At 43.7% G+C, this 17,034-nt stretch overlaps 2 protein-coding genes across 3 annotated transcripts in view; one reads left to right on the top strand and one right to left on the bottom strand.

The window, feature by feature from the left end:
* LOC130404161 (Golgi-specific brefeldin A-resistance guanine nucleotide exchange factor 1-like) overlaps window positions 1-5,510 on the top strand; it is a 78,807-nt gene extending 73,297 nt beyond the window's left edge. The window contains 6 exon segments of the mRNA XM_056608795.1: window positions 1,313-1,443; window positions 1,746-1,847; window positions 2,777-2,890; window positions 3,595-3,772; window positions 3,964-4,152; window positions 5,186-5,510. Coding sequence (XP_056464770.1) covers window positions 1,313-1,443; window positions 1,746-1,847; window positions 2,777-2,890; window positions 3,595-3,772; window positions 3,964-4,152; window positions 5,186-5,442 — 971 coding nt within the window. The 3' untranslated portion in view covers window positions 5,443-5,510.
* A 1,830-nt stretch (window positions 5,511-7,340) lies between these two features.
* Window positions 7,341-14,838, bottom strand: LOC130404737 (core histone macro-H2A.2-like). 2 transcript variants are annotated; one of them, XM_056609620.1, is made up of 9 exons: window positions 14,583-14,838; window positions 12,862-13,060; window positions 12,605-12,711; window positions 11,204-11,398; window positions 10,364-10,468; window positions 9,814-9,913; window positions 9,333-9,422; window positions 8,820-8,994; window positions 7,341-8,248 (listed from the first exon to the last, which is right to left on the bottom strand). In XM_056609620.1, exons 2-9 carry the CDS (start codon window positions 13,031-13,033, stop codon window positions 8,083-8,085), a joined length of 1,110 nt encoding a protein of 369 aa, XP_056465595.1. In that variant the 5' UTR covers window positions 13,034-13,060; window positions 14,583-14,838; the 3' UTR covers window positions 7,341-8,082. The 2 variants fall into 2 exon arrangements, with proteins under 2 accessions (XP_056465595.1, XP_056465594.1); XM_056609619.1 differs by having other exon boundaries at window positions 7,345-8,248; window positions 14,650-14,837.
* Between the last annotated feature and the right edge of the window lie 2,196 nt (window positions 14,839-17,034).

The following is a 17,034-nucleotide window of genomic DNA, read 5'->3' as shown; positions in this document are numbered from 1 at the left end:
TAAGAATAGGATTTATAGACACATACTGCAAGGGCTGGATATGAGGACCTCATAGTATTCATATTATAGATGTAATTCATATAAGAATAGGATTTATAGACACATACTGCAAGGTCTGGATATGAGGACCTCATAGTATTCATATTATAGATGTAATTCATATAAGAATAGGATTTATAGACACATACTGCAAGGTCTGGATATGAGGACCTCATAGTATTCATATTATAGATGTAATTCATATAAGAATAGGATTTATAGACACACACTGCAAGGTCTGGATATGAGGACCTCATAGTATTCATATTATAGATGTAATTCATATAAGAATAGGATTTATAGACACATACTGCAAGGGCTGGATATGAGGACTTCATAGTATTCATATTATATATATATATGTATTTCATATAAGAATACATTTGATTTATATACACATACTGCAAGGGCTGGATATGAGGACTTCATAGAATATATGATATATAAGTACTTAATATTGGATACATATTATTTATACATACATGCTGCAAGCCCTAGATATTAGATAGTACTTTATAAATCATATTTTTGTACTTATTATATGAATACATATTCATACAATCATGCTTGAGGTCGGGATATTGGTACTTCCTTTAATATGTAGTAGAACACATTAGTACTTAATATATGAATACATATTATTAACATATACCTTTAGTTCTTGTTATTAGCTAGTTCTTAATTAAACGACCGATCTTCAGGACATTTCGATTTTACGCTTCGCAATGTATTATATGATATGTGAAAGGAAGTTATGCAAATAACAATAAAGAATAAAAGAGGGTTTTGGTCCGGTAAACTTCCTATATTGAAATCTAGTTCTGCTGGCTGGAGGAGCTGTATCGGACAGGCGGATCTGTGTGAGGCGCTGTGAGCGATCATTTCACTACCATGTTCATACATTTGTGTTGGTCCTCTGACCAGCACCCCATCTAGTCACGCTTCAGCATCACAATCTATGAAACCATTTGCATAGGTGTAAATCTCCCCCATATTTGTTTGGGATGCAAACAAGTTCATACGACTCACACCTCGCCCGTGGTCCCACCAAGGGCACAGCGGCGGCTCATATTGTAAAAGCTCCCAACATTCAGATTAAATATTTAAATAATGAAAATACCTGGCGGGGGAATATGCGTGAGTCAGTAAGGCTGTGTAAGATGCGAAAGCTGCCAACGCGTTTCTCATAGGATGTTGAGATCATAAGGCTGTCTCATATATTCCTAGGTATTGGTCATGGTTGATAACTCCTCCTCCTCCCTCCTTTTGGCAGGTATCGCCTGGCTGTGCTGTGACACGCGGCGGCAGGTGCGCATGCAGGCGCTCACCTACCTGCAGAGGGCGCTGCTGGTGCACGACCTGCAGACACTGGACGCCACCGAGTGGGAGTCCTGCTTCAACAAGGTGCTCGTCCTCTTTCTCTTCGTCCGAGTGTGGTGGTCGTAGGGTGAAAGGTTGTGACTCCCAAGCAGAAAGATTCTGGGTTTGAACTTCAATGTCTAACGTCTGCCTGTCTTGGCGTCCTCATGTCTAACCGCCAACCTGCTCCTTCATTCATCTCTGTACCTGTGTCTTAAAAGCTTTGGTTGGATGTGATTGATGTCGCCCCATTGTACCTCAGCCAATGTAATCAATGTTGTGTTTTTCTCTGTGTGTGTGTGTGTGTGTTTGTGTGTGCATGTCTGCGGGCGTGTGCGTGTCTCCAGGTGCTGTTCCCCTTGCTCACCAAGCTCCTGGACAACATCAGCCCAGCAGACGTGGGAGGGATGGAGGAGACCCGGATGAGGGCCTGCACCCTGCTGTCTAAGGTCTCACTCACTGTTCCACTAAACAGTCACTCAGTCACTCAGTCACTCAGTCACTCAGTCAGTCAGTCAGTCAGTCAGTCAGTCAGTCACTCACTCACTCACTCACTCACTCACTCACTCACTCACTCACTCACTCACTCACTCACTCACTCACTCACTCACTCACTCACTCACTCACTCACTCACTCAGGCACAAATGCACTCTATCGCGCCTACACTCTCTCTTCATCCCTGCCAATCCCTACCTCACCCCAACCCTATCAGCACCGCACACACGGACAAACGTGTTTTATTATAAGAGGCATTTAAAAAAATTAAAGCTTATGGCGAAGCCCTGTTTTAAATAATGCAGAAAAAGGTTTCATTTTGTGACGTGCATTATTTCATTCGGGTCTCACGTAGCGAACGTGTTTCGCATCTCACAGCAGCAACTAGCCGACTTCTCGTAAAAAAACGTCACACACATATATACCCACACGTATACACATGCATCCACGCACTCAAACAACCGCAGGATGGTAAATGCATAGCTTCTGTGTTTTTCTTAAACATACCAATTTAAATTCAAGCTATGGTCTCAATATTCCATTACTTCTAAACAAGGTCACGTTGAGCGTAGACACACATAAACACAACGACTGAAGGACATCATGCACACCTTATTCCAAATACACACTTGCACTCGAGTTGATTTATAAAGCAACCATTAAAACAAATAATTCATATAAATTGATTTGGTTCAGAACGACCGCCTCAAATGCCAAATGTCTTTACGACTACCACATGCAAATACCACATACTAGCTCCAGTGCATCAAGACATGACGTGTCTATCGGTTGATCATTAGTTCACCCAGGCAGGACCACCAGAACGACCTTTGTCTCAATGTTCCTGTGTGATAACACGTGACACTGGTTTGCTGTTCCCAGGTGTTCCTTCAGCACCTGTCCCCCCTGCTGTCCCTGCCCACCTTCGCTGCCCTCTGGCTCACCATTCTGGACTTCATGGACAAGTACATGCATGCAGGCTCCAGTGACCTGCTGGTGAGTCGCACTATGGCTCTCTCTACCTACTGGTTAGAGGCTCACATTGAGGACGCAGATGCAGCCTGTTGAAGAGCAGCTGGGGGAGGCGTATCCGGCCGGCTGGGGGATAAAACCAAGTACTCAAGACCTTAAAAATTAAATATCTCAACACGGAAATCCCGCTCACACACATCTCTTAAGACCCCTATGTTAAGTTATTGCTAAGTAGCTTAATTTTCGCTTAGTGACGATCCTAATCTACTGCCTGGCGCTCAGTGGAGTCTGAACGGCTTCATCCTCACTGTGGATGCCAGCGTCTTTTAATCCGCAATTTAGAGAGGAAAGGAGTGGCGATTGGAGAGTCAATACTACGTGACTCCAGCAGCTCAGGCGCCTCATCCACTGACATATTGATCTACTAGTTGGCTCCGGGCCTCGTGGGGATAGGGGGTTCCCTGGCTTCCAGATATCTACTATTGAAGCTGCAGGGGAATGGATAGTGTTGTGGTTAAGGTGTTTGACCCCCAGTCCAACGGTTCCAGGGTTCATTCCTGCAGTCTACCTGTAGGCATCCTTGCGCAAGATGCCGTAATCCCCTATGTGCCTCATCATGCCGTCATAATCTGAGTTCATCGTTGGGTGCTTTGGATAATAGTGTCCACATTACAACCCTGGCTTGGTTAACCCCCCCCACCCCTTGGTCCCTGCTGCTTTCTTCCTAGCTGGAGGCCATCCCAGAGTCCCTGAAGAACATGCTGCTGGTGATGGACACAGCAGGGATCTTCCACTGCTCGGACTCCCGCACCGGCTACTCTGACCTGTGGGAGATCACCTGGGAGCGCATAGTCTGCTTCCTGCCCAACCTGAGAGAGGAGCTCTTCAAGCAGACCGTCATAGCTGGTACTCGCAAGCGCCCACACACACACACATGCACGCACACATACTCTCACACTGTCTCACACTCACTCACTTTCACTATCACTCTCACTCTCACTTTCACACTCACACTCACACACCAGGTACCGTGGAGATGAGACAGACTGGAGACCTTGAAGCTCACATCATCTTCTCTGCCCTCCCTGTCCTCCCAGATCCAGGCCCCCCCAACAGCCTTCTGGTGGACCCTCCCCAGCCAGCAGGCCCCGGGGGTCAGCCTTGCCCCCCCCAGGGCCCCCAGCCAGTACCCCAGAACCCCTCCTGCATACCGGGCAGCCCCGCCCAGCCAAAAACCCCCAGCAGGCCCTCCACCCCCCAGGGACCCCCCTCACCCAGTGCCAACGGTGAGTACCAGCTAGAGGCCAATGTGGTCCGATATCAATCTAGAGGACCGGTTAAGCATGGTCCCATGAAGTATAATACAAGTTTTATCATCAATCTATATTAAAGCAGTTAAAGGTATAATATGTAACATTTCTGCATCAAAATATCCCAAATGACTAGACCTATGTTATGTATTTTTCAATAGGTAACAACATATTGATTCGCTCGCTCTCCCTCTCATGTACACACTGACAACTTAGCTTCTGTGAATGGCCCCTCCTCTCCTTGTACACTAACAGGAAGTTGTGTGGGAAGATGGCTTTCCTTGCAGAGATGACGGCTGCCGAATTCGTTAATAGAATCGGTATTTGGGATGCAAGAAATGCTGGAACACTCATTGAATACACGGTCTGAATCTCAGAGTACTCGTGAACTCATTTTGTAGGCGCTGTCATAGTTTCCACCAATATACACATGTCAAAAGTCAGTTGATCTCTATTATATACAATGATTGGTCTGTTTAATCTTTATGTATACATTCTTTCTTTGTTAGCCCCACAACGGAGCTTCACTGGCCAAGCAGTACTTCACCTGCTCGTTACTGTTAGAGCTAGCAGGATACACAAATCCATTGGGAAGAGTTTGAAACGCGCAACGTCTCCGGTTTAATCACATTTTAGTTGGGTTATTGTTTAGGGCATAAAATAAACACTTAACTCCCCCGTCAGTTACCAACACTAACACTAATGCCTTTGGTAACGTTATAAAGTTCGGTCAACACGCTCAAAAAGTTAATGACCATGAATTACAGCACCTTTCTAATGGTGCATACAGCTGTTTGGGTATGTTTGGTACTCATTTTATGGGAAGTTAGCGAGTGAACGTTATGTTACTTGCTCAAATGCTCCCACGCCAAGTCACACTTCATCAAACTACGCCTTTTGTTGTTGCTTTGATTGAGAGACCACTAGCGGCAAAAATTCCATACCTTTAAACTTTAAATACCTGCTTCTTGATATCACTCTACAATAATCCCCTCCCCCTCTCCCCCAGGTATGGAGCGGTCGTCTCCGGGGCCCTCCCCCTCACCGCTGACTCCGCCCCCTGTCAAGGTGTCTCCGTCGCGGGGCCCCTCCCCCACCAGCCAGTCGCCCCTCATCCTGCAGCCCCTGGCCTTGCCCCTGCAGGTGGGCGGGTCCCCCATGTCCCTGCCAATCATCCTAAACCCCGCCCTGATCGAGGCCTCCTCCCCCGTGCCCCTCCTCCCTGTCTCCCCCCGACCCACCAGCCCCTCCCACGAGGAGAAATGAGACGCTCTCGTCTCGAGGCTTCCTCGTCTTCTTCTTCGCTTTGCCACCATTGCCTCTGGTAGAGGGTAGAGGGTGAGGGGGGGGGGGGGGGGGGTTCCGCACTCTCCTTCAGTTTGTTTTGTCGTTGATTTTCTTTTTTTCTGTTCAACACCGACGACTCCATTTAAATTTCTGATGACGTGGGATCCTCTCTGGTACAAGTGAAGCCACGCCCCCTACCCCATGACGTCAAAATATCACCCCAAAAACCAACCGACATAAGACAGCTAGCCTGGCCTCGAGCTCATCTCAACAGCTTTTGGGACGGGCGATGGTCATGTGCGAGCCCTTTACTTGTGAGAAGTAGTTATTTATTATTATCATGCATATTGTTATTATCATGTAAGATGGGAGCGGGGTGAAGGCTGACAGGATTCTGGTTTTCCATATTCTAAAGGACGCACAGTTTTTCAAATTTTGTTTTGTACTGGAGAATGCTTTGCTAAAGTGGCCCTCTTCACCATGCTAGTATGTCTGTGCTTAAAGATGATCTAGTGAATTCCGACAAGGGACCGTGAATAAGTGTATTTTTCTGTTTTTCTGTTCCTTTTGTTTGGTACCGCATGTTGTCAAGCCAATAGGATGTACAGTGCATCACCGGTGGCAGACGTCTTGGCCAGACTGGCACCAACTTGTATATATCCATGTCTTACCACGCTAGGTGAGGGGGGGTCGGCTGTCGTATTTAACTGTACAGCTCAATGACGGCACATTTTAGATTCATAGCCGACTGGGAAATAAATCAGTCTTGTTTTGTTTTGTGAAAGGGCCGTGCTCTATTCTCGTGACGCGTTTCAATGGGCGGGGGAGGGGGGGGAGTTTTACAGACTGTTGTGGTTTTTAATTATTACTCAGAAATAAAAAATGCTTAAGAACAAATAAACCAGGAGGGGGATGACGTACACACTCACGGAAGACGGATCTGAAAGCCTTTCAAAACATTCCTAAGTGTTGACGTGGATTGATTGAGCCTAAATTGTATGGGGAAAACGTACGTCTCTGGGTGTGCATGTATGTATGTATGTCTGTATGTGTGTGTGATGTGAGCACCACATCGGATTGATTCAAATAGATTTTTAAAGGTTAAAACAAAGAGATTATTTAAAGAGTACAGTCTGAGTTAATTTAGTCTTGTTCATTATAACTGTTGTGTTGGTCTCGTCCCCGTAGATGGTGAACAGCCTCGTATACTGACAGCTCGGGGCTGGAGAAGAAGGCATTGGTTTGATATAGGGCGCTCTCCATCTTACTTACGCACTACAAGGTACTCTCTGCATGTCGATGCCTTCTGTACAGCAGCGGTAGCAGGCCTGAGAACATACTGTGTGAAAGGGTGAGAACTCTCGAGCTAGACGCCCTAACACCTTGGCTGAGTTCAGCGGTTTCAACCACATCCATACACTGTCCGCGCTCCAGACGTGAACGAGACCAGTTCTTCTTAAACCGTGGGATGGGAAAGAAATTATGGTGTGATTTCTTTAATTCCGATGCATCGAAAATTACACTGAAACATTACCAAAGTAGATGCAAACGTTTCCATGGTAACCACTTTTCCCGATAGTATGAAATGAAATCGTTCTTATTGAACATTGATCTTATTATAGTATGGATGTGGTTGGAACTCCTTAGGGGGCTGTACCTTCTTTGCTGAAAGGCAAGTCCACTCACCTTTTGGTTTTTCAGGAATATCTTTTCTAATGCGAGAGTAAATCCGTTTTGAACGCTTTGTAGCGCAGGTGACAGACGCGTCTATGTTTTGGTCGGGTAATACTAGGATTGTAAACATGCCTTACGTCAGGAGAGACAACCCAACACAATTCTTCCGCTGGCTTCATTGGTCATTCGGTATTTCTGGTTATCTGAGGAGCCTATCATTGTTTGGAAACAGGACATGACATGACTATGTGTATATAACTATACATATATATATATAAATAAATGAGAGCTAATGTACTTTTTACAATGTAATAAATATGTTAAGACAATGCTTCGCCTCGTGGTTGCGTTTTGTTACGTTATGTTCATGGTTAAACAGTCTTGTTGAGATATTGTGGTGTTGGTCTAAATGCTATCTAAATATCGAGACAACTTGTCTACATTTGCGCTGGAGCTCTGGTGTAAAACATCTGGATTTTTATTTAAAGCAGAATGAGAAACACAATCTTTTTTTTTTTTTCGTATTAAACTAACTGTATCAGAAACTACAGAGAATTGTCCATGGGGGTGGGGAAAAAAAGACCATTGCCAGTCTCTTCATACATGGAATGTAAAAAGGTCAGTTAGATGAGGGAGTGCCATGATAATGTTTACAGATAAAATTGTCTAGTCTATAAAGATTGAAAAAACGACAGGAAAACATAAATGCGAACAATATTCCACTCACAAACTTTTTTTTTCTTGTTAACACCTACTGAGGCACTGAGTCCTCATCAAGCCTATTCGCTCATCACATGTCTACCCCCGTTAAAAAAACAAAAAAGAAAAATACATCCATCCCCCTCCCGGAACAATCTTATAATACGACTACAACAGTAAGAAAAAAAAAAAACACTTCTTCGCTCTGTCGAAAAAACGACAAAGCACAATCCTTCGGCTTGGTCCTCATTTGGCGTCCAACTTGGCCATTTCCTGAAGGTAAATCCCGATGCTCTCGCTGTCGAACAGAACAAAGTAAATGTTTTTCAGGGAGGACGAACTGGACGACACAAAATGGTTGGAGATGGCTTTCAGAATGAGCTGGGCTGCCGTCTGCTTGGGGAATCCGTTCCTGTGGGGAGAGGAAGGTACTTTAGTATGAAGGTCTAGGCTGATACTAGTTGATCTATTCTATTGATACATATTATTTTTTAGGGATTTGTGCCTCGTTTAAGGTGAGGATTTTTTATAAAATCACAATAGGTTTAAAGTGATGTAATTTATTATAGTTCTGACATGGGAACTGTCCGATATATTGGCATATATAAGATCTAGAATATCATAGAAAACTTTGCCGAACATCATGGCCCATTCCTACTTCTGGCAGAGACCAAGAGGTTTGGCTTTAAATGTATACATCTTAAAGTCCCCATTCTGCAGTCCCACCTGCTCTATTCGGTCTTAACGTTACAGTAAGGACAGAAACTCCTTAAACCTTATTGAAGGAACCAAGACACATTTTACCCTTCTATAGTTTTTATTTGGTTGGTAAAAAAGAAGGCGGAATGCATTATTGTTAAATTGCCTCACAGCATACCAACTTGAGAACGGATTGAAGTGTGGTACAAGTAAAGCACACTTTTGAGTGCTTTACTAGAAAGGAATTGGCGCTCTAACTGCGCGTGTTGACCGAGTGGACTCACCGTCCGGTGGGCAGTGATGGGAAGGCGACAGACTTGAGTTTCTTCTCCTCGGCTGCGGAGAGGCAGTTCTTCACCGTCTTTTCTAGCTGGTCCTCGCACTTCTCCGAGCCCCAAGTTGGGACGTTGCAGTGGATGACGAAGCGGGCGGGCATACCGCTGGCCTGGCTCACAGCCACTAGGACACACAGGAGCATCACGGTTCTACTGGTTTCATGGTCTGCATGTCACCTCATTCTCATGATCTCTTTTGTCCTGCAAAAATACTATTCGTAGTGTGTTCTAATATATTTATTTATGTTTAGTTTTTAAACTTGTGTTTCGCATAAGGGATTAATAAAGTATCATGTTATCATCGGTGAACTTCCACTAATGTTGTAATTAGTAGAAAGTTGAGCATTTTGTGGAACTCCTCCCAAGCCACACAAGTCTCTCTCTCTCTCTTCCCCCCCTCCCCTTCAACTGCCTCAAGCCAGAGTGCATTCATCTTGGGGAGCTCAACGTGCATCACCTCACCTGACGCTACCTCCAGGGGACCCTGGGCTTTCCGGAGCTCCTTCACCCCATCCAGGAACTCCCGACCCCCAGCCTTCTCCAGGGCGCTACCTGCTCAGGAGAGGAACCGCAGGTGAGTTGAGGCGGTTTATGTAGCATCACACTACATACTAAGAGTAGTCTATTCAACTGGGCTGTATAAATGCAATTATTATTAGTGTGTGGTTTTATCATGTGGAAGTGTTAATACAAGTGCCCCAAAGTTTTAAATTTAAGAGAGGGGGGTACTTTATCAATATCTTATCTCAAGATGGAAGAATAATATAAATGTGATATTGTTAATAATATACCTATTTAACTATATAACAAAACATGAAATGTAAGGAAAAATAATTAGAATAGTAACTATAAGAAGCGGTTCATAGTATTTGACTCCCCTATGGTCTCCTAATTCAATAGTTCAACTATTCATTAGCATTGTAATCTAGTCAGTACTCCTCACCCACTCCTTCTTTCAGGTCCATCTCTGCGTTGGTGGGGTTGATGATTCCCTCCACCTTGATGGAGCCGATCTTGCTGATCTCGCTCTCTGTGAGGGAGAGCTGGGGAACAACAAGGTGGCGCTTGGTGATGCCGTCATGATGTTAAACAGAGCAACTCAGTTTTGTTTGCCTGTCTTGTATCATAGACGTTATGTTTATTACTTGTGTAAAGGCTCAAGCAGACTCAACACTTTTTTTCATTTTTCATATGTGCATTAGAGAACAAAGAGTAGTAGTAGCCATGAAATGCTACAAATTTCCAGACATCCTCAATGGAAAACGTTGAATACATGTGGTCCAGATGTAGACAGATAAGTGCTATGGTAAATTGAACATTGCCCCTCCACAAATACCCTTGTTGCCTGTATTTCCCAAACAACTTGACATGTGTTTTGATTGGTCTACCTTCTGGTGCATATACTTCTAGATGCTAGCCTGGCTTCAACTCGTCCTGACTGCAGAGAGTCTGTTTGGTAACCTAACGATGAGGACCGAGGTCCCGGACGGTACCTTCTGGCCCAGGAAGAGGCTCTTGGCGGACAGGATGGTGAAGCCGTCTCCCGGGCCGTCCTCTACCGTGGAGTTTGGCACCGCCTCTTTGTCATTATCCGTGTTCTTCGAGTCAAAGCAGAAGTGGTATTCAATTAAAACATAGTTAAGCAGTGCATTTTATAGGGAGTTTAGTTGTAGTGCCGACTACATCTGCCAAAACCCCGGAGCTGGGAGTGTCTCTGTGGCCGAGAGACCATGCCGCTGTGTGTGGACTTGGTAACCAGCCAGTAATTTTGTTAATGTATTGTGGAGCAACTATAATTCTGTCGAATCGCGAAGGGGCAATCAACCCAATGGCAGAACTCTAGAGTCATTACACAGACTTTGATTTGTGTTAATAGCACTTCTGCATCGAATAAATCAATGGGCTCCTGGTGGGTTGACGACATTGGTAACGTTGAAGGGCAACAGTATCAGCAACCGGAAATATCGTGTGGATAAAAATAATCTTCAAAAGATCTGAAGAGTTGAAATCATTGAGCCTACATTGTATGGGGAAATCGTACGTCTCTGTGTGGGCGTGTGCATGTATGTATGTATGTATGCGTGTGTGATATGAGCACCACATCGGATTAATGCAAATAGATGCTTAAAGGTAAAACAAAGATTATTTAAGAGTACGGTCTGAGTTAATTTAGTCTTGTTCATCATAACTGTTTTGTTGGTCTCGACCCTGTAGATGATATACAGCCTTGTATACTGACAGCTCGGGGCAGATCAGATGGTTCGCCCTCATCCTAGTTACTTAGTTAAGCGCCTCCTCCTAGTCCTCTTTGACCCCCTGGAGGTTAAACTCACCCTGGGCTTGCGACCTGGTTTCCCCTTGCCCTTCTTGACGGCGGGCTTCTTTGGGCTCTTGGAGCGCGCTTCTCTCTTCTCCGGCATCACCACCTGGGCGTCCACCTTCACACGGTTGCCCCTCTTTTTGGACAGCAGCTCCGGGTGGATGCGAGGCAGGACGCCTCCGTTGGAGATGGTGACTCCCTTTAGGAGCTGGAGGGAGACAGAGAACCGTGGTGTGAGGAGGTCATTGGGAAACGTATTATGGGAGGTGCTATTAAGAAGGGGAACGCAGGGGCGGGTCTATGGGGCCCGGGGTGGCCCCACGCACAAATCCAATTGTGGTCACACAATTGGATTTGCCTCTCTGAGTACCGCTGCTACATAATCTGGCATATAAAAGATCTGCAAAAACCCGGTGTTGTGGTTAGTTGGCCCGTTACTCTGTGGCACTCCTGGGCCATCTTTTCATCAAGCGCCTGACTCTCTCGACTATTCCGAACCTTTACTTTCACTTTCATTTGGCTGAGCTGTGCCAACCCCCCCCCCCCGAAACACGGCAGCAGCCTATGTTACTGAGGATGTTCACCCAGGGAAATCACTGGCAGATGATGCTTTGCTCTAATTATATCTGAATGGATAATGGTTTCATTCTCTCTCAAGCGGCCTTTACTGATTATCAGTCCACTCTTCAATTGTTGAGTCCATGATAATAAGAATGTCGGGTTTTATTCCAATATACCCCCACTGCTCTGGCTGCCTGAACAGTGGCCACATCGTATCGATAACCTTGTCTCAAAGGCCTCACAGCAGATTTGTTGTGCCAACACGCTGAGTGTTCGATGCGATCCATATCTGTGAACATCGTGCCAGGGTTTAAGCCGAGGCGATGGCAAGGAGCGCTTTCCCGGCTGAATCCGAGGAGGATGTGAATCTGAGAGCACCCTGGGGGGAATGTTCCAGGGAGCATGACGGAATTAATTTCCAGTTGCGACGTAAAGGGATTGTTGTGTGTTGTTGTTCCACGTGGTGCACATTACCGTCCTAAACAAATATTGTATTTTCATTTACTTTTGTCTGACTGAGGGGTTTAGTGTTGGTGATTGTAGATAGAGGTTGATGAAATACAGCTATTGGATATTGAGCAATCCCCTAGACCAGAGATATTTAACCGGTAACTGTTGATCAAAAAATAAAAATCTTCCAAAAATGTTAATATTTATTTTGTAATGATGTATGATTACAATGCAGCCATTATGCCACTTTTACACATGGCACTATAGGCCACACACGACACATAATCATTGGCCAGGTTAAATATGTAACACAGTTGTACACGATATGTAATGGGGGCTCCCTCCACCGTGTGGATGGTCCAATAGGAGCATTGTATCAATAGCAGTATGTTCTATCGGTTACCTGGTTGAGCTCCTCGTCGTTGGCCACCGCTAGCTTGATGTGCCTCGGGGTGATTCTGCCCTTCTTATTGTCTCGTGCCGCGTTCCCAGCCAATTCGAGGATCTCAGCTAGGAAACACAGTAAATAGGATTAAGATAAATGGCAGATATACATATATGCATATCTTGCACAGGATGCAAGATCTTTTTTTTATACTGCTGTTTAATAAATAGATTATGCGCATTATATAAACTTAAGTATTTACGCGGTAGACTTACCAGCTAGATATTCGATAACTGCTGCCATGTAGACCGGTGCGCCCATGCCGATGCGGTACTTGTGCGTGCTGGTGCGCAGGTAGCGCATCATCCGGCCCACCGGGAAAATGACTCCCGCCCTGGCCGAGCGGGACATTTTGGTGGCCTTCTTCTTTCCTCCTCGAGCTGACATCCTGCCGCGACTGGTGGAAGTCTAGAGCTGGTGACACGAAGAGTTAACGAGAGTCATGAACTCCCGGCTAGGGCTGACAACATTAAAATACCGTTACATTGTAACTAGCCTACCATTCAGCATTCAGAAAATATTACATAAAATAATAATAGTTTATTGAATAGGTTGTTGTGGGCCATATAAGCAATTGACACAAAACAATGGTGTTTAAAATACTATAATCTGTACTTTAAGATATTTTTGCATATTTAGTGATCGTGTCTGTTCATACAACAAAAAGACCCCCCCCCCCTACTTTTAATATAGGTACACAAATAAAAAAATAAAAACATTCAAGCGTTTATACTAACGCTAATGTATTTCCTTGTATAATGCTAACATGTGTTTGCTCATGTCTTGAAAACAGTCCCCATGCTCTGGTTAACAGATTGTTTTCCTCCTCCTCGCCAGATCTGCAGTAAAAGAGCAGTCCTGAGAGCCAAGAATCTATTCCGGGGTGCGATATTACGCACTGATTGAACATGTGTCACAAATCAACAGGTTAGTGTGGCAAAACGTTTCTAAACAACTCTTTTCATGACATCCCGGAAAGGCTGTGGCAATTAAAAGGCTAGACAGAAAATATCAATATTATTGGTATATCGTGTTCGAGTAACCTCTATGTTTTTAAAGTAGGCCTACGTTGTTTACAGATCAATATGTAAATGTGGACTAGAGAGGAATGCTGGTCTGTCAAGTATGCGGGCGTTGTCCCAACTGTTGAAGGTGCTATAATACACTTTTATTCAAACCATATGTGGTCCAACAATGCACAGGGGAAGAAGGGTTTGCACAGCGCGAATTAATCAGGCTCTAGGATTTGTGTATTCCACTCATGGATTTATAATCCACTTTCTTTTGCCCCCCAACAACTTCCCGCTCGGCAGTTCTTTTGACGTCTCCGCTGTGCGCACGCTGGAATGCATAGCGACGTGATCGTGCAGGCGCAAATTATGTTTTTTTTTTAAATAACGTGAATAGATGTCGAATCGTGTCTCCAATGCTCACTCGTCCCTCGCGAAGGACACTGCTCTGGGAGTGAAATGGATGAAGGGGGGTGTGCTCGTGCCACCTACTGTACCTTCGTTGCAACATCACTTCGACGCACGAGATATATATTATAATTTCTCATTGAATAAAACATCGAAAACAAGCGTACGTTGCAGGAGAAAATGCATTGCACACCTCATTATAGTATCCTGGAATTTGATTTGGGGATGGACGTGCAACCGTGCATAGAAAAAGCCAAAGCCATACTGTATACGTGCGTTTCAGGATAGGATGTGCGTATACGGGATTAAATATGCACACCTTTCTTATCAGTGGGCCTCACTTCAATGTTTTCCTCACTCGCTCGCGCAGAAACGGATCGTTTTGTAATAGAGGCGTTACGATCATTGGGCCGTGGCATTTAGTTTAACCACCTTCATCCTCCGTAAAAGTGCAACCATTTTGTTTTTGCTGTATTTAATCTGTAATCTAACCAGACATGGAAAGTAGCGTTCCTTACGAATGCGGTACGCCACGACAGCCAAGAATCCGGATATGCGCGGCCGTGAAATACTCCGAGTTTATACCTGTCTTGTCCTCCTTTTTACACGAATGGATGTCGCCCTGCAATTCCCTCTTGAAAAAATCCCCCGATCAACGGCTGTGTGTAGTTTTCCTTATTTGCTGGTCCTGGTGCGTATCCTGTTACCAAAAAAAACTACAGGCCGAACCACCGTACATTGGACGCAGGCTGGCGCTGTGCTACTGATGCTGCAAAGGGGGGAAATTCTTTACAGGGAAAACCATGAAAACGCCCCCTTAACATGGCTTCGGTGGGCAATGGATGTTGGTAGAGGGGAATTCGACGTGCTGTGAGATATATACTGCACATCAGCACGGTATTTCGTGCGTCATGCACACCAGAACATATTTAAAGAGGGTAGCCTATATGAGACGGGGCTTTGGAGCAAGACAGAATAAAACATGTATTCGTGAACCATCCAGGCCGCAACCCGAGATTTGCCACTCCGTACCCGGGTTTTGACAGCGCGTAACGGCACAGCGAGATTTTTATTATTTGGAAAAAGGCAGCCTCCTGTCATACCAGTAAATGCACACTGTTTGTCTATGTGGTATATTTCCCATCAGTTTAACAGGCTTTCAACCTGTTAAGCATAATGTCGGATTATTTTACAAACCGTTTTTCCCCTTGGGCAATAATGATGTCTCTCAAGCAGAAAGCATCAAAGGATCTCCTATCCTTCATGGATCATAATCACGTCACGTGGGACTCCAGGGTAGAGAAAAGCCAATCTGATGAGCTGACTCCATCTTTGGTCTGTCAAAGACAAAATTAATCCAACACAATGCGTTATGACAGCCATTACCTCCTGTTGATTTGACCATTATTTCCAACTAAGACTAATTCAACAATAGATAATTCTAGTGTCAAATAATGTAAAAATGTAAATTTTTATATATTTCTATATTATATGTTTTTCATGTTTTATAACTGCTCGATGGAATTTAAAACAAAATGTCTCAACCTTTAATATTCACTGCTGGGGTTGTCAGGTCGGACAATCATGAATATGGATACATTCAATACATAAATGAGCAGATCTTATCAAATATATAATAAATTCGAATTCAATGTTTTAGAATTTAATGTAATATGGAATTAATTCGAACTACCTGTCATGATCTAATTTAAGCTATTAGAGACAGCACTTCTCTGCAATTCAATTTCTGAATCACAACAGTTCACTAATAACACATGGAAATTACCAATGACACATTATTAGTAATGCATAGAGCTTTACTGGTTCGGATAATATTATGCTATGCAAAACTTTCAAATGTAGCTGAAAGTAATCAACTGATTATTTTCTGTGGCATAGAGGTATTGAGTGTTAAGGTCTTGTATTACATATAGATGTATGGGGGTGTAGGAGAAAAAAAAAAAAACGTCCCTGAAAGTGTCAGAAGGTGGCAGCAAAGTAACATATTTGAGAGAATCCTCTGTATTTACAAGTAGAACATTTTTGCTAAACATATCAAATAGCTGCATTTGATTTACGATACAACCAATTGTATTCAAATACTTTCAAAGGCACAAATAGTTCAAACTATGTGGTCTTTCAGGCAATTGTATTTGCTTATTTTCTCCTGTATCTATCTTTTCTGACCACTAGATGGAAGTACACTGTCCACTGCTTTTCTTGGCCAATAGCCTAATTATAATTTTGAACAACAGCCAAGCGAAGTCTATTGACGACCCTTTTGTGACATCGGAAATACAGTGCTGCGAGACATCTATAAATCATATATTAATATCTGAGAGATCAAAGGTACATTTTATGCAGCTCCTAGAAAAGTTCCTTATGTGAAGATATGGAAATAGTTGACATAGGGAAAATAACATACTATTCGTTTATGGAGTTACAATGTATTGACATTGTAGTAGAAGTTTGGCAGCGCAGTGCCAGGTAAACGTCTAAACGTGATTCGTTGGGGTGCAAAATTGGAATAATGGAATTGCTGCTTTTCAAACCAAAAGTTTAAAGATACAAAAAGATATACATATCTTGCTTGGTCTGCCCTGTCGGCTATAACAGGCAGCTAGTTCCGTCCTTTTGGGAATTCAAGTATTTCAGCCTTCAAATTAAATTATGCAGCGGATTTCTTAGTTAAGTATAATTCCAAACTTTATGAGGCAGACTTTGAAAGCCAAAACAGTGACAATAAAATCTATAAACCATAATATTAAAACAATAAATATATCAAAACAGCGGAACAGCTGCCATTATGCACCTGTGGTCTCTCCTATGACAATAACATGGGCTAAAAGGACTATAAATGCAAGTAAAGAGGTTTAGATTCAATAAAGTAAATTTATAGTTTGCAATTTACCATCTCATTGCCAGTATAAATCAATGTAATCTAATATAACATTATCATGGTCATTATCC

This window comes from Gadus chalcogrammus, chromosome 15, assembly GCF_026213295.1.
Source record: "Gadus chalcogrammus isolate NIFS_2021 chromosome 15, NIFS_Gcha_1.0, whole genome shotgun sequence".
Lineage (NCBI taxonomy): Eukaryota > Metazoa > Chordata > Actinopteri > Gadiformes > Gadidae > Gadus > Gadus chalcogrammus.
This window is presented reverse-complemented; position numbering and strand designations above follow the sequence as displayed.

Coding starts and splice junctions, on each gene's coding strand:
- LOC130404737 (XM_056609620.1), bottom strand. CDS start 13,033: ATGTCAGCTCGAGGAGGAAAGAAGAAGGCCACCAAAATGTCCCGCTCG. Junction 10,469..11,203: donor AACCAGGTCGCAAGCCCAGG/GTGAGTTTAACC, acceptor TTTGACTCGAAG/AACACGGATAATGACAAAGA. Junction 8,995..9,332: donor TCCCCTGGAGGTAGCGTCAG/GTGAGGTGATGC, acceptor TGTGTGTCCTAG/TGGCTGTGAGCCAGGCCAGC.